The 18,583-nt window shown below is 36.3% G+C and overlaps 1 protein-coding gene across 1 annotated transcript; it reads right to left on the bottom strand.

The window, feature by feature from the left end:
• Positions 1-680: 680 nt before the first annotated feature.
• LOC147619131 (uncharacterized) lies at positions 681-1,968 on the bottom strand. The gene is made up of 2 exons (XM_086774550.1): positions 1,430-1,968; positions 681-932 (listed from the first exon to the last, which is right to left on the bottom strand). The coding sequence occupies exons 1-2, from the start codon at positions 1,776-1,778 to the stop codon at positions 913-915; spliced, it is 369 nt and encodes a 122-aa protein (XP_086630676.1). The 5' UTR covers positions 1,779-1,968; the 3' UTR covers positions 681-912.
• Between the last annotated feature and the right edge of the window lie 16,615 nt (positions 1,969-18,583).

Raw genomic sequence — 18,583 nt, 5'->3', positions numbered from 1 at the left:
TTTATTTTGTTTTCTTTTCTTTTTCTACCATATCAACCGCTTCCAGTAGTAATGTGTTTCTCATGATACAAACATGGTGAAGCTTCTATACATGGGACCAAATTCAAGGCTACTTTTGTTCAAAGCTTAGCAAAAAAAACTTGATCTATCAAGCTTTTACATTTCAACTTCCTTGTAAGGGTGAAGTTTCAAGGTGCACATAGAGTAGAAATTCTTACAAGGGGATCTCTTTAATTAGCAAGATGTTGTATTGTTTTGATTGATTGATTGATTGATTGATAGAGAGAGAGAGAGAGAGAGAGAGAGAGAGAGAGAGAGAGAGAGAGAGAGAGAGATGTTGAATGTCTTTAAACTATTCTCTTTCATGGGATGTGCAATTGGTTAGCATGAGAGGATTTATGAGATAACTATGTGATTTTTTTTCAATATAATTAGCAATTTCTACTTTTTCAAGGAACGACAAATTGTATCACTTTGAATAGACAAATGATGATGAATCATGTACATCATGATTGGTATACTACTGTATTATTGATATCCTTTCATACAAGTAAAATTAGCACATGTAAGATAGAAAATTGCATGAACCCCACTATAATTATATATGACGCACTTGTTAAATGCGATTTAATCACTCATATTGTCTCATGGTTTTTGAGGATTTAAAAAAAAACCATTCTTATATTATTTAAAAAAACAAAAAACACAACAAAAATTGTAGAATAAACATCTACCTTTGGATCGTTCAATCATTGATCCTGAGAGCTTTAAGTGAACAATTTCCCCCCATTCCCTACAATGCCTTACGTAAGGCAAGACCAAAGAGTGCTATACATTATCATTGGTAAGGCTTGCACTAGTGACTAGCATTTGGTGATGATGATGAACGGTGATGATGAAGCACATCTCATGTTAGTTGCCCCATTGGATACCTGATCAAAGCAACAAGCGATGGTAAACGTAGTTAGGTGCTTTAGCCACTTAACCATAAAGAGAGAGAGAGAGAGGAGAAAAAGATATTCCTAGCCCATTCTCTTGGACTCGGATTTCCCTGCCTGCCCATTCCGGAAATGATGGTACCCTTAGTGTGGGAACAACTGCATTTAATGAAGTGATGAGCGAAAGAAGCAGTTTACTTTACCTTTTGTAGAATGAGTAGTTGAGGCTCACATATAAGGGCTGAAATTTGAAGGCCTACCTTAACCTTCAATTTGAAGGCCATAAACTAAGTTAACTTATAAACTAGGTTGAAGGCCATAAACTAAGTTAACTTATAAACTAGGTTGACCTTTATATATTTATTTCTAAAATTTTGGAGAAATGTGGCCACTTTGGCAACCCTATTTCCCAAGCGCTTTGATGCCTCTGAAGGCTTCAAATTTCAGCACGGGCGAAAGCCTTAGAAAGGGGTGTACGTTGAGACTTTTACCTCCGCAGGTGGTGCCGGGCGGAACGACGACATCGCAGGTCTGGAGTACGTTTCTGACGGCCTGCTCATCAATGAGGTCCATAACGGGGCCCGAGGCGCGGTCGCAGATGCAAGGGAGCTGGGCAGCCTTGACAGCGTCGCAGCAGGGGCCCGGATTGCTGGGCAGCGGCGGCGGCAGCAGCCCCCGCATCACGTACTGCTGGCAGCTGCTCACCAGGTCCTGCACATTGTCATCGCAGGAGTCGGCTGCCACCCCCGAGGGCGCGCAGCCTAGCATTAACACGGCTAAAAAGCAGCAGCTGGCACAGATAGCTAGCGTGCGAAGATCGGAAGAGTGAGCCATATGCATTGCTGTGGATGCGCCAGCTACTGTGCAGGAAAACAAGCGGAAGCTGAGCAGGATACACGAGCGCTGATTCTAGCGCTGCAGCTGCTCGGAAGCTGGATTTATAGAGATCCGAGCGCCTTTAAGGAGCGTCGTGGCGCTGCCACAAGTCCAACATGCCGCCCTGGACGCCCGTGATATGATGGGATGCCTGGGCTCGTACCTCCCGCACCACCACTTCTCATTCTCCTCGTTGCTCTTGTGGCCATCCACCAGGCGTACATGAGATGATCACGGGCGCTGCAACAGAAACAATTCCGCTCTGTCGCTAGCGCCATGCTCAATGTCATGCCTGTGCATGCATGTGGCCTGTACGACCGGCGCAGGAAAAAAGAAACGTTTTTACAGAAAAATTTTGTACACACGCCTTCTACAACAGTCCAATACTTAAGTTCTTGATAATACATCAAATTTTCCAAAAAAGTCTTTCCACATCAAAAGACTTTTTATATAATTAAAACTATACCTTGACATGCAAAATTTAACATTCAAGAGAAATTGAATATTTAACATTCAAGAGAAATTGAATATTTAAGAAGGCCAGAAAATAAAACTCCACATACTTTTTTTGTGCATCATTTTTCTCAAGTATATTTAAAAACAAAAATAAATCATATAAGAGGAACATGGATTGACATGTGGGTTCCTTTGAAACTTCATTGTCTCCTAAATTGGTACCACTTACGTAGTAATAGCAAATGGTTGATATACTCCAAGAGTTTATGCCTTTAAGAGATGAAATTTGAGAATTATTAAAACCTGATTTGACCATGGTGACCCTAATGTTTCATAATTGATTCCTAAACAAAAGTCCAAACTAGCATTGAAGGAATTGAATCCCAACAAATATTATGGTGCTATCCATGTGTAAACCATTGATGCCAAGCCATTGACATCGTCGATTTATGGTTATCTAAAAGGGATCAATGTTTTTGCTTGTGCAGTATCTCTAATGAGGAAGCTTGTATCTAGTAGGCATAATTATATTTCCTACATAGGATGTGACTCATATGTAGTGGTGCAAGGTAGAGAGAGATGGGATTGTTCCTCATACCCGCGAAGGGAACAAAAAAGAATTCTTAGATAATTTTCTGCCTCAAGATGAGCGGAGTTGTATTCTCAACGCTTGATTTTTTGTATCTCAAAAACAAAATCTCAGTGCAACTAGAACATGCTACCAAGTATCATGAAATTATTATGACGGTGCCCAATGAGATTCCAAGTGCTTGTAGATACATAGGTTTCATTTAGGCCTTAAAGAAACTTTGGGACCTTTAGTCCTTTAGTCCATAGGAAGAAATGTTGGACAAAATCTCAGTGCAACTAGAACGTGCCACCAAGTATCATGAAATTATTATGACGGTGCCCAATGAGATTCCAAGTGCTTGTAGATACATAGGTTTGCTTTAGGCCTTAAAGAAACTTTGGGACCTTTAGTCCTTTAGTCCATAGGAAGAAATGTTGGACTTAAAGTTTAGTTTGACCTTTAGTCTGACCTTTAGAAATGTTAGACTTAAAGTTTAGTTCATAAGAAGAAATGCTAGAATTTAACTAAGATTATTGAAATGGATTTGTATGAACACGAAAAGATGATAATGAGTGTGTCTAGTATGCAAATTACTAGATATATTCAAAAAGCAACAATTTTAAGATAGCTAGGAAACTACTAGATCTATTCAGATGGCCATTATTAAGATGAAATGGATTTGAATGAAAATGAAAAGACACCAATGAGTGTGGTAGATGGCAAACTACTAGATATACAGTAAATTATACATATATAAATGCTCTCCACAAGCTTTATGTCCAATATATAAGTTTTTGATATACATAAAAAAATTTAAAAATTCTTTCCACATAATGGGAAGTCAAAATACTTTTAATATAATTAAAACTATAGATTAACATGAAAATTTTAACATTAAAGAGAAATTGAATATTTAGGAAGGCAAGAAAATAAAACTCCACATGCAAAGTTTAACATTCAAGAGAGATTGAATAGTTAGGAAGGCGAGAAAATAAAACTCCACATACTCTTTTTGTGCATAGTATATTTAAAAACAAAACTCAATCATATAAGAGGAACATGGATTTACATGTGGATTCTCGAGAAACTTCATTGTCTCCTAAATTGGTACCCCTTAGGTGGTAGTAGAAAATGGTTGATATACTCCTAGAGTTTATGCATTTTAGAGATGAAATTTGAGAGTTATTAATACTTGATATGACCATATAATCAATTCTTAAACCAAATTCCAAACTAGCATTCAAGGCATTGAATCCCAACAAATATCATGGAGCCATCCATGTATAAACCATTGATGCCAAACCATTGATGTCGTTGATCTATGGTTATCTAAAAGGGAGCAATGTTTTTGTTTGTAGTATCTCTAATGAGGAAGCTTGTATCTATAGCCATTTTTATTATATATCCTACAAGATCTCATATGTAGTGGTGCAAGGTAGAGAGAGATGGGATTGGTCCTCATTCTTACGAAGGGTACAAAAAAAAAATCTTCGATAATTTTCTTCCTCAAGATGTAGAGTGGAGTTCTATTCTCAAATCTTGTTTTTGTATCTCAAAAACAATATCTCAATGTAAGAATATGTCGTTAAGTATCATGAAATTATTATGACGGTGCCTAATGAGATTCTAAGTGCTTGTAGAATCTACATAAGTTTGCTTTAGGCCTTAAATAAAGTTTGCAACATTCAGTCTGACCTTTAGTCCTCCATAGGAAGAAATGTTAGGCTTAAAGTTTAGTTCCTAGACTTTAACTAAGATTATTGAAATGGAATTGTATGAAGATGAAAAGATGCCAATAAGTGTGTCTGGTAGTTGGCAAATTACTAGATATATTCAAAAGGCAACAATTTTAAGATAGGTAGAAAACTACTAGATCTATTCAAATGGCCTATTAAGATGAAATGGATTTGTATGAAGATGAAAAGACACCAATGAGTGTGGTAGTTGGCAAACTACTAGATATACAATAAGTTATATATATACAAATGCCTTCCACAATCTCTATGTCCAATATTTAAGTTTTTGATATACATAAGTTTTTTCAAAAAGTCTTTCCACATAATGGAAAATTAAAAGACTCCTAATATAATTAAAACTATACCTTAACATTTGTAAATTTTAACATTTAAGAGAAATTGAATATTTAGAAAGGCGAGAAAATAAAACTCCACATGCAAAGTTTAACATTAAAGAGAAATTGAATATTTAGGAAGGCGAGAAAATAAAACTTGACATACTCTTTTTGTGCATAGAGTATTTAAAAACAAACATCAATCATATAAGAGGAACATGGATTGATGTGGTTCTCGAGAAACTTCATTGTCTCCTAAATTGGTACCACTTAGGTAGTGATAGAAAATGGTTGATATACTTCTCGGGGAGGGGTTCACTATATGTAAACCCTCTATATCATGTGCGTTCAAGGCCTATTTAAAAAAACTCCTTATTTGTGAATTTGTCATGAATAAAACACACCCTTTTTCTATTTAATCTGTGAATACCCCCTTTAAATGGTACCCTTCTGTATGTAAAAAATGTGTAAAATAAGGATTTTAAAAATCCCTTCTATTGAACCCACGTGCTACGGCTACATATTTATGAGCGACCCCCCCTCCCCCCGAGATATACTTCAAGAGTGCATTTTAGAGATGAAATTTGAGAACTCGTAATACTTGATATGACCATATAACCAATTCCTACATAAAAGTCCAAACTAGCATTAAAGTAATTGAATCCCAACAAATATCACGGTGCCATTGATGTCAAACCACTAATGTCATGGATCTATGGTTATCTAAAAGGGAGCAATGTTTTTTTTTGTGTAGTATCTCTAATGAGGAAGCTTGTGTCTAGTAGGCAACTACAAGATGTCTTATATGTAGTGGTGCAAGGTAGCAAGAGATGGCATTGGTCCTCGTACTTACGAATTAGGGTACAAAAAAAATTGCTTACATAATTAAATTATGCCTCAAGATGAGTGGAGTTGTATTCTCAACTCTTGATTTTTTGTATCTCGAAAACAATATCATAGTGCAAGAATATGTGTTAAATCCCATTCTAGGATTAACAAGAGCTACCACCATTATCTTACATCAAGGAGTCATGGTAGATACACCAAAGGGTCATACATTCAAGATATGAAGCAATAGTGTCCAAAGCTACAACTTGGATGGGCGCCCGTAATGGTGTGACGACAGAGTATTTATGGTGATTTCCGCTTCAAGAGTGTGTGGTAGCAAGTTAGGATGAATTCCTAAGTGATGTACTTCATGGATATATTATGAGAGTAGTCATTGTAATAGCATTAGGCCTCTTATGAGCCTAAAGTGCTCGGCCGGCCATAGTTTAAGTGAGTGTGAACACTTATGGCCATGTATATAAGTGAATTTCTCTCATAATACAACATACTCTCCCATTGTACAATTGAGTCTTGCTCTTGCTAATCCTCTTGCTAATCTCTCTCCCTAATGCATGCTAGAGTGAGTGTGTGTGAGTGAAGTGAGGTGAGAGGAGGGACGAGGACCTGTAGTGCAACGTGGCGGTGTGGCAACGCTCACGGGAGACGCGGTGGAATTGCTTCTCAAGGAGTTGCAGAGCTTGGAGAGCTCGAGGGTTACGAGCTCGGCCATTAGAAAGATCCTCACTCACGATAGTTGCGGTTCACTAGGTAAGCTCTTTTTGGATGTGTTTCAAGGAGGGTTAGGGTGAGCCTTAACATATTTGGCACCGATACCGGAGAGCTATCCCTTGGCTGGCTTTTTTCATCGTTTTGTCTCTAATCTATACATAACCCATTTCTCATTATCTTGATTAGTGGTTTTTCATGAAAAAGATGTGGATTTGATGGTGATTTGTGTGAGATTTGGTGTAGAATAACTTTCTTTTTTGTTTTTGAAAAGAATGTTTTTTACTTAATTTTTAGATTAATTTGTTATTTTTGTTGTTATTTTTATGGTTTTTCATGTTCTTAGGGCTTGCACATAGTTTGTATTAGGCTTAGTTTGCATCCATTGCATCAAACAATGCAAGAGAATGCATATCTTAGTGAATATTAGCTCTCTTTAGTTTAAACATAGATCTAAGATCATTAATTCTAGTTTAATTGTGAGTTTTTTGTTCAAATTGTTTGGATTAGAGTGTTAGCAAGAATTAGGGGTAGCTTAATCTTTCAAAAAATTTCTTAAAATCATCAAAAAACCATTGAATTTGACTAATTTCTCTTAATGGACTGGTTTTTGTCATTAAGAGTGATTAATCTTGTTCAAAGAGGCTAAAGAATTAGAAAATTTGTTAATTGGGATATAAATTGATCATATAAGTAGTCTAAATTAGGGTTTTTGAGTATTTTGAGAGCATCTAAATGCATCAAAACACATAATCACATCAATTGTTTAATCAATTGGAGAAATTTGACTCTGCTTAATTTTTTCTTAAAAGGGAGACTATAATTAAGATTCTAATTAATCTCTTAATTTAGATTAATTTATAAAATTGTTGATGTACATAAATTAGTTTTTCCTTGCTTTATCCAATGATATGTTCAATTGTGTGAATTAATTAGGGATTAGTGGTTAATTAGAGTCCTTGATTAGTGTAAAAGAGGGAAAGATTAGTGAAAGGATTAATCTTGATTCTTGGATTAATCCTTGATCACTTTTTTACATAACTCATTAAGGCTAATGAGCATTCAATGAGAAGATGCTCATGAGTTGTCAATTGTCCATTTTGGGGGTCATTTATAAAGGATGTAAGGTGGTGTGTCATTAAAGGGTTGACTTTTTTGATTCCACTTAACTTTTTTAGAAAAATTTCCATATCCCTTTCATTCTAAATTCAAAAAATATTCCCCCCAAAAAGGGAAATTCGTATTTCGCACTAGACTCAAAAAAAAATCGAACGAAAATCTCATGTGAGTGGAAAAATCACGTGAACTGAAAAGTCACGTGAACGGAAATCCCACGTGAACGGAAAAATCACATGAACGGAAAAATGAAGTGAACGAAAATCTCACATAAACGGAAAAATCACGTGAATGGAAAAATGACGTGAACAAAAATCTCACGTGAACAGAAAAATGACGTGAACGAAAATCTCACGTGAACAGAAAAATCACGTGAACGAAAATCCGGCAAAAAAATAAATAAATCAAAATTTAATCCCACGTGAAGTCCGATTCACGCGTGAAAAGTGTTTCACAGCATAAAATAGTAGTTCATGCAGCAAAAAAAAAAAACCAGGTGAAGTCCTGTTCACTCTGGAAACCACCCCCTGTTTGGAGGCCTGTATCTCCTGTTTGGAGGCCTGTATCTCCTAAACCGTATATCCGATGAAGGTGCTCTAGGACTCATCGAAAAGCTGACATCGAGCTCTTTGACTTTGTACTTGTTTGTCCGAAGTCAAAATTGATCATTTTGGCCTCTGACCAGCAACCTCAAAATCTGACCTGGAAATTGAGGCAGAAAACAGCCCAAAAACCACGAAAAAACATAAAAAAGAAATAACGTGAAAATGATGACGAACCATATTCGGACTACTTTTTGAGGGTCTAAACGACAAAATCACAAACGAATCAGGGAAACAAAGGTGTAGTACTGTAAAACTACTACAACTCCCTCATACAGAGTTTTTCAAAATTCCTTTTGGAACACCCTAAAAAACGTGCTGCGAAACATGGAAACCTTTCTCGGGAAATTTTTTCGTTTTGAGACAGACGAGCCATATTCGGGCTACTTTTTGAGGGTCTAAATGATAAAATCACAGACGAATCAGGGAAACAAAGGTGTAGTACTGCAAAACTACTACAACTCCCTCATACAGAGTTTTTCAAAATTCCTTTTGGAACACCCTAAAAAATATACTGTGAAACATGGAAACCTTTCTCGAGAAATTTTTTTGTTTTGAGACAGTGATGGAGAATAGGTTTTAGGACCTCCTCTTCCATCTAACACCATATTGGGGAATATGGGAATTTTCCACAAGTTTGGGACACGTGGTCAAAAGTTTGGATTAACCATAACTTGAACACCACTTATCCAAAATGAGCATTTTATAGCTCTTTAGATTCCATTTTTCAAGCGCTTTCCAACGATAGGTCATATGATAGGGTTTTGAGAAACTTACAAACATGTTATCCATGTCCCCTTTTTTAAGTATTCAAAAATGGAAATTGGAAAATTCCCAAATTCACTAATATGGTGTTATCTGGAAAGTTCCTAGCATACACTTTTTTCGAAAAAATATCTCAGGTTGTTCACGTGCGTATAGCGCCTAAACTAATTAGGGAAAACGAACACCCGTTTAATCTAACGAAGAGTACGCCAAGCCTCTTGAGGCTGTAATAACGGGCTGTGTGAACGTATAAAAAGCAAAAAAAAATGTGATTGCTCATTATGGAGCATTTAGGCACTCTGACATGGCCACAATAAAGGGATTACCTGCAATTACACAAGGACTGCACCCAATGGCTGACATCTTTGAGCCATGGAGATCCATGCCGCCAATTCATCTCCCCATGCCATTGACCATGCCTATAACAAGCATGCCATCAGGTTTCATATCCCTTATCACTTCGATTCCACCAGGCTTTGGTCCCTTGCCTAACATTCCTGCAAATTCTATAAGTACCAACCCTTTCCTGGGGATGCCCACACCTTGGACATACTGACTAGTCTAGGAAGGGGGGTGTCCCAAGGACTCAGTGAGTCTCTTCCAACAAGAGCACTCACATTCAATGACTCTTACAAAAATACGGTCGTATAAATTTCTAAAATTATGGGCAAATATGACGGAACAACCGACCCTGTTCAATTCATTCGAATGTTTGAACAGAGATGTGAAGCCTTTGGAAATCCCAACTGTCCCACTAAGGTACATGCGTTGAACTTATTCTTAGAGGGAAAAGCTAGTTGATGATTCATTGCATTGATGCCGGCGATCAAGACCAACTTCAAAACTTTGAAATCAGCCTTTATACATGGCTTTTCTAGACAAGGTGATTGGTGGAGTGCAACAATAGAACTCTATTCAATTGAACGTCAACCAAATGAATCCATTAAAGATTTTATTCTTCGAATGCAATCACTATCTATGACCATCCCAATCCTCATTGTGCATACAAGGCACCTGTTTTTCTATACTGCATCTACTGTAAAACCTTTGACCATGATACTAAAAAGTGTCCTGCTTTATTCATGATGGATTCAAAACCTCCCGCGCACAAAATAGAAACAGTCCAAAGGGTAGAAACTGCTCAGGAAGGAGTTAATCGGACGCTTCAATGTTTCTATTTTTGTGGACCTCACAAGGTGGCAGACTGCACAGTTTGGAATACTTCCATGCCCATAGTCACACTGACAACTTGCGCCCCATGTGTGAACGATGTGGCATCGATCACGTGTTCCAAGATTGCCCAAGACGAGTTGCTTCAATGCAACTTGTCTCACAAAATACAACTCTTAACATCTTAAGTGTATAAAATAGGAAATTGTCCACGGTACCATCGACAAACAGTCCAAAAGAATGTAAAAGACAACACATCAACATGGGTAGAAGAACATGCTTTAAAACAGAACCCAAAAGAGAAAATAAAACCTTCTAAATCCAAGAAAAACAAAGGACAAAAGACTATCAAAACCAAGGTCGAAGTAAAAGACAAGGAAAAGGAGACTGTAGAGGACATAAACCCAAAAAAGACCGTATTAGGTAAAGTGGGAAAAATCCCATTCCCACATTGAAAAATTGTATGCATTTAATCTAGAATCTACCTTCTTCAACCTAGTATAAAAAATTTAAAAATGGTTTACTTTATGAAGTGATGCTAGATCGAATCTAGCTTGATCTTGGAAATAGAAAGGTTTCAAGATTTTTCAGATCCACCACTTGAAGGTATCCTTATATACACAACCACTATTAACATTATTAAGGATAGAAAGAGTCTCCTTGGAGTAGGATGCACTTTGTGAAAATTACGATTATAAATTTTCATTTTGATGAAGCTAATTCTACTAAAGAAATAATAAAACTTTTGCATTAACAACCAAAAGATAGCTGGATAAAAGGAGTCCCCTTAAAGTAGGATGCACATTGTGGATGCATAAGAGGAGTCTCCTTAGACTAGGATGCACTCCATCTATGAATTTATTTATTGTGTTAAAAATTGTTCAATGCATTGCAAAGATACACAATTGAACAGTCTGCTCCCAAAGTTGGCCAAATTACAAAGATCCTCTATATTTTGTTATAATAGAGTCCATATTCAAAGACCATTTACATTCAATTATAAAATGAAGTAACAAAATGTGCTAGTATCATGGGGGTGTAATTTTGATTTTAAGGGGTTCTAGCTCCACCACATGGTAGAGCTAGAATTTTGAGCTAGCTCTACCATGTGGAGCTACAACACATTGAGGAGGATTTAAAGATTTTTAGATCCACCACTTGGCCATTCTACAGTCCATAAGAAACCAAGATATAACATTTGATTGATCTAGACCCCCAATTACAAACATTAATACAAGAGATTGTATTTTGAGAGTCCCCTTAGAGTAGGATGCACTCTCCAATTTTAAAGCTTCATTGTAATGAACAAGACAAAATGAACAAGATTTTATAAATTGAGGTGGTGAAGGTATTATACTTATATATACAATCGCTACAGATTAACATTATTAAAGATAGAAAGAGTCTCCTTGAGTAGGATGCACTTTGTCAAAATTACGGTTCAAAGATTTCATTTTGATGAAGCTTATTCTACTAAAGAGTCCCCTTAAAGTATGATGCACTTTGTCAATAGATAAAAGGAGTCTCCTTAGAGTAGGATGCACTCCATCTACGACTCCATTATAATAAAACATTGTAAATGAAACTGAATTTATTTTTTTGTGTTAAAATATGTTCAATGCCTTGCAAAAGGCACACAATTGAACAGCACTCTCGCGAAGATGGCCAGATTACAAAGACCCTTTATATTTTATTATAATAGAGACCATTTACAAAGACCATTTACATTCAATTACAAAAGGGAGTAACAAAATGTACTGTGTCATGGGGGTGTATTGGTTGAATGAGGTATTGAGCTTCTTTTTAAGCATGTTCATTTTGTGTACTCACAAGATTACACACTTCGATTATTCTCTCAATTATTATCTTGATTATCATCTTGATTGTTGAACACATTGTAGTAGCTATCATCGAGTTTCAATGTATTCTTGTTGTTGTACAAAACATGGAGACCCCAAAAGAAATGAACTTTTTTGAAGAAAACTCGTGTAGTTATTTATCTGAAATGGACAATGTAGCGAGATATTTGCCTTGTTGCTCATATTGAGGTGTCTAGCTAGCATGGGCTAGCAGTCCAACGTCAATCACTTTATCTCTTCACTTTAGATCTAGCACTTGTCTGTTATAGAGCTAAAAAGGATTTCTTGATCCATGACTTATCCATTCTAGATCCTATTCCACCACTTAGACATTATAGAGCTCGGTTATTGCAAGATCAGGGTGTCCAGTTTTATCCAGTTTATGCTGGACTGGGACAATTCTTGGAGAGCAAATTTTGGGGGGCAAGGTACTTATAATGAGATCAAGCAAATAATAGAAAATACGCTTGCCCTTAAATTAACCCAATATAACTTAAATTAATATAAATTAGTCTAATTAATCAAAATTAATAAAAAATATGATGAAATGAAAAACAAATGATCTTTCCATACTTAGAGTGATCCAATTTATTTTTCCATAGATGCACCATTACAAGTACACTAGTCCCTATAGGTTTTAGATGATTCGCATCAAAAATGTAATTTTACTAATTAGATTATTAATATTTGCAAGCCTTCTGATAGTCTGGAAGAATTTTGAAAAAGAGATCATTAAAAATCCAACCATTGGATTTGTAATTTTTACTAACCACCACATTCTACTAATGTCTCAGTATCTACCCACTCTTTTGATCTACAAGATTGAGGATTTTAAGTGGTAGCTATTGTGGGTACAAAAAGTGGCGTATATTATAACACTTTAAAGACCTTGAAATATTTAAAGAAAATAGACAAATATCTTAAAATTTTCTCGAAAAATCAAGTTAAGCTCCATATTATGTGAAGATCTAAGGTACAAAGTGGGAACCTCATATGAGTTTATATGTAAAAGATATTAGCATTTTATGGAATCAGTTCAAATTTGGGACAGGCTGTATACATTGACTTTGTACCTAAGAAAATGAGGACTTTTGACTATCTAATGCTTAATCAAATTATGCAACTATATTTTCAACTTTGAATATGATGTTCCAACAAAAGAACTTGAAACGAAATTCCTTCATTTACTAGGAGAGATTAGCCACTAAAGGTAAACAAATGCCTGTTTTTTTACTATTTACACGGTGCCTGAGTGGACAAAACTGGGTACCCTGATCTTGCAACCACCCACCAGCTAGACTTCAGTGGATGCAAGCTCCACCAAACGGTAGATCTAGACTCAAAATTCTAGTCGTATTTTATGACTTCCAAAGGTTTAGGTCTACCACACATGGATACTAGCTCCACCATGTGGTAAGGCCAAAATTCCATGAAGATACCATGGCTGCTACCTCCACCACATGGTGGAGCTTGTAAGATTCCTCCCCCAACCCTTTTTTTGATGTCTAGTATCTTCCCCTGTAATCAATCTCTCTTCAGAAATATAAAGACCTTGTTTCTAACTGTTTTAGCCTAGAGAGAGAAAATTATTCTAGAGAGAGAATATTCAGATTATGAATATTTTTGGATAGAAAAATAACTCATCTTATTAAAATAAGTTCCCCTGAAACAGAAATTCAAAAAGGATTTTTCAATGTGCAATTGGAATTAATTGGAAATAGGTATAAAGAACCTTAGTCTAAGGGTCTAGATTTTCAGAAATTTTTGGATTATGGTCCAATTAAGGTTCCTATGGGCCAATAGCATCAATCCATGTGTAGGGAGGAGATAAATCCAAATTGTAAAAGAAGATACCCAAAAATGAGTAAATGCTCACATAAGATGGAGAGTTGAAAATGTACAAGGTTTATTAGTAAAAAACTATGAACAATAAAATTTTGACACATATGTAAGGAAGGAGAGTTCTTTAAAGAAGGTGCATATTTCACATAAGATGAAGAGTTGAAAATGTACAAGGTTTATTAGAAAAAAACTATGAGCAATAAAATTTTGACACATATGTAAGGAAGGGGAGTTCTTTAAAGAAGGTGCATATTTCACATAAGATGAAGAGTTGAAAATGTACAAGGTCTATTAGTAAAAAAAACTATGAGCAATAAAATTTTGACACCTATGTAAGGAAGGGGAGTTCTTTAAAGGAGGTGCATATTTCACATGCTTGAATAAGTTTTAAACTCAAAAATAATGTGATATTTTTATCTCTCATCTCTCTTGAACCAAACCAAATCAAAATGAAACCAAATCGAATCAAAAAGTAACCAAACTAGGTCCAAATCTAGTCCAAATTCAACCAAACTGACTTGGAAAATTCTAGAATCAGTTTGTTTGGTTAGGAGCTCAATTTTTCCTATAAATAGAAGCCTTCCCTTCTTGAAAAAAATATAATGTCTTATGCATTGTTACTCTACTCCACCTAAGCCAAGAACTATGAATTCTTTAATAATTCACTAGTTTTTTGACACTTCTCTCTTTCTTAAATCCCCATTGGTGGCTCCATCAACATACTAAACCAATTGATTGGTTGGGGGCCTCTACCGTGATCAAAGAATCAAGAAAATTATAAGATAAGTATAGTGAATTTTGATCTTTTCTATAATTTCTCAATGATTGGTATGGTTTTTGAAATGCTATTGAAGTTAATTAAGTAATGATAGTAAAGAATTACATAAGATTCTATTTATATTTAATTCTAATGGTTTTTCTCTCTCTCACTTAAGAAATGGTCATATGCATGACCCTTTTCAATCCAAATGAAGCTTTTCATAAGGCTTTTCCTTAATCCAAGATTAAGCTATGCTTGAGACCAAATTAATGGCTTTTTTCTATGCTTTTAGTTTATGTATATTGATGATTCAATCCATTATGGATTGATGATCCAATTAGAGACCATTCTAATTATTTTCTTAACGATCCAATTAGAGACCATTATGGATTGATGATCCAATTAGAGACCATTCTAATTATTTTCTTAATGATCCAATTAGAGACCATTATGGATTGATGATCCAATTAGAGACCATTCTAATTATTTCTTTAATAATGAGCCTTATCCCTTAGAAAAAATTGAGATTTATCAGTCATAGTAGCGGAGCTATGGCAAAATTTTTATAGAAATTACGCATGAAATAATTTCATTCAAAGCATAAAAAGAGGACTTCCTACCATATTCTAGGAACTATCATCCTAGATTATCTAAAAGAATATTATTATGCATGGAGATATGGATGTTTGCATGTAGATGTAGAGGTATGGATGTGAGTGTGAATGTGGAGGTGGATGTATGCATGGAGATGTGGATGTATGCATGTAGAAATAGATGTGTAGATGAGGATGTAAATGGAGATGTGGATGGATGTATGTAGATGTAGATGTATAGATGTAGATGTGAATGGAGATGTGGATGTATACATGTAGATGTAGATGTATAGATGTAGATGTGGATGTGAAGGTGGATGGATGCATGTAGATGTAGATGTATAGATGTAGATGGGAATGGAGATATGGATGTATGCATGTAGATGTAGATGTATAGATGTAGATGTGGATGTATACATGTAGATGTAGATGTATAGATGTAGATGTAGATGTATAGATGTAGATGTGGATGTGGAGGTGGATCGATGCATGTAGATGTAGATGTATAGATGTAGATGGGAATGGAGATATGGATGTATGCATATAGATGTAGATGTATAGATGTAGATGTGGATGTGGAGGTGGATGGATGCATGTAGATGTAGATGTATAGATGTAGATGGGAATGGAGATATGGATGTATGCATGTAGATGTAGATGTATAGATGTAGATGTGAATGGAGATGTGGATGTATACATGTAGATGTAGATGTATAGATGTAGATGTGGATGTGGAGGTGGATGGATGCATGTAGATGTAGATGTATAGATGTACATGGGAATGGAGATATGGATGTATGCATGTAGATGTAGATGTATAGATGTAGATGTGAATGGAGATGTGGATGTATACATGTAGATGTAGATGTATAGATGTGGATGTGGATGTGGAGGTGGATGGATGCATGTAGATGTAGATGTATAGATGTAGATGGGAATGGAGATATGGATGTATGCATGTAGATGTAGATGTATAGATGTAGATGTGGATGTGGAGGTGGATGGATGCATGTAGATGTAGATGTATAGATGTAGATGTGAATGGAGATGTGGATGTATGCATGTAGATGTAGGTGTATAGATGTAGATGTGGATGTAGAGGTGGATGTATGCATGTAGATGTAGATGTATAGATGTGGATGTGAATGTGGAGGTGGATGTATGCATATAGATGTAGATGTATGGAGGTGAATGTGAATGTGGATGTGGATGTATGCATAGAGATGTAGATGTATGCATGTAGATGTGAATGTACGCATATAGATGTGGATGTATGGATGTGAATATACGTTATGTGATGTGAGGGAATCTGAAGTGATGAGATGGAAATGATGTGATGGGATGAGTATACATATAAATGGAATATGGAATAAGTAATGTAGATTAATGAGGGATAATGTGGAAAAATGAAAGTTAAAATAGAAATTGTATTGTAAACTGTTTGTAAATGCTATTTGTAAATGCTGTTTGTAAATGATTGTTTTATGTCAAGAATGCTGGGGAGAGCATTTTGACCGTCTTGTGATTAAGGTCGTGATGGTAAAGTTGCAACTGCTGACGGGGAGTCAATGAAGGACGTCTCGCGTAGCAAGGTCGGCCGAGGTCTTGACCAGCCTCGGTGCGATTAAAATGGTGAGCTTCCGGTACGGTGGATGAGGGGCCAAGGAAGCGGCCTATGAGTGAAGTGCTAGGTCACCTGCGAAGGATCCTAGAGGGTGCTGACCATACGATGCTCGGGCTCTGGGTCGCCTAGGATACCCACGCGTGCGTCGAGGAAGATATTGGAACAGAGTTGGAGTTGTTTTCTGAAATCGGGCATGGATCTGGTTGATTGACCTTGCTGGTCTTCAATGGATGAGTCCATGGCTCTTTATATGGATCTGTTGGTTGATCTTGCTGATCTTCAACGAGAGTCCATCTTGATAAGTGAATATATTACCGAGTATTAAGGGCTAGGAACTATCGAAACGGCCCCTGAGCGTTCTAGTTGCCAATGATGCCATAGATACTCTGATGAAGGAATGATGGGAAATTAAGAATCAATTGGATAAATTGGAAGATTGTGATCAGTGATACTATGGTTTTATTAAAGGATTGTTTTAAACTGGTTGAATCTGTGAAAAAGGCAATTTCATATTGGGTGTGTGAGTGGTGTGACTAGTTTTTTTTTGCATGAACATCCGGCTAGGGGACCTTGGAACTCTTTTCCTTGGTACCCGGGACAAAACCTAACCAAATTCTTAATTGGATCCCATCACTACAGTGGTTGGGCGGTTGGCTAACCCATGGGATCGGATAGGGTTAGGCTGGACTGATGGATCCGTAAATCGAGACTCAAACTTTTGTTTTTACGATAGATAAAATAAATCCCGGACAGTAATTGTTCTATGGATAGGAATCAACGGCTGTGCCTCTTGAATGGGGAAAAAAGCGTTAATCCCAATGATCCAAGTGCAAGTTCTTCCTTGACCTGACCAAGTATCTTATAGATATAATTGAATCAGCTCGATCAGAAATGATCTTGACTACGTTAGAGTAAAAAGTTATCCTAGTGGAATCGCCCGTGCTTTCCGATAAAGGAAGTTTTTCCGGGTTCGGTTTTGGAACAACCGACGGATTAGTCTTTTATCCGGATATCCGTGGGTGAGGCCCCGAATGTGGGACCCCTGTCCCGCGCGAGAAGTGCTACTTCCGCTACTAGTATCCCGAATCTGTTGCTCGGTGGGAACAGGGATCTTACAGAGCTAGAGCTCAATAAGATACCACATGGTGGAGCTAGCTAGCTCCATGAAATTATACAGCTAGACTTCAATGGATGGTAGCTCCACCACATGGTAGATATAGACATAGAATGCTAGCTCTACCACGTGGAGCAAGAATGCATTGAAAGAACCAAGATCTACCATTTGTTCAATCTAGACCCCCAAGTAAAAACATTGATACAAGAGATTGTATATTGAGAGTCTCCTTAGAGTAGGATGCACTCTCCAATTTTAAGACTGCATTGTAATGAACAAAGACTAAATAATTTGAAACAAGAATTTATAATTTGACATGGTGAAATAGAGTGCACTCCAACATTTATAAAATTATTTGAAGAGTAATACATTTGCCACTACTTTAAAAACGACAAAATTTCTTGTCAATTCATGATTATAAAAAGATAAAATTCCTCCAAAAAAAAACAATCCTTGGTGACAAATGGCTTCTTTAAGTGAATACTCCTTGGAACAATATCCTTGAAATAAATCTGCAAGAAACCATCATAAATTAAGTTTCTTCATTGTGAATACACAATTGTTGTATAAAATCATGTATTTAGTTATAATTATCATTTATGTTGGGTAGTACCTTAGTTATTTCTATCCCGTTGGAGAAGATTGTACTCATTTAACACCTTGTTTATGAAA

Source organism: Cibotium barometz, chromosome 34 (genome assembly GCF_041138505.1).
Source record: "Cibotium barometz isolate CiBa-2024 chromosome 34, ASM4113850v1, whole genome shotgun sequence".
Lineage (NCBI taxonomy): Eukaryota > Viridiplantae > Streptophyta > Polypodiopsida > Cyatheales > Cibotiaceae > Cibotium > Cibotium barometz.
Note: the sequence above shows the minus strand (reverse complement) of the source record. Positions and strands in the feature narration are given on the sequence as shown.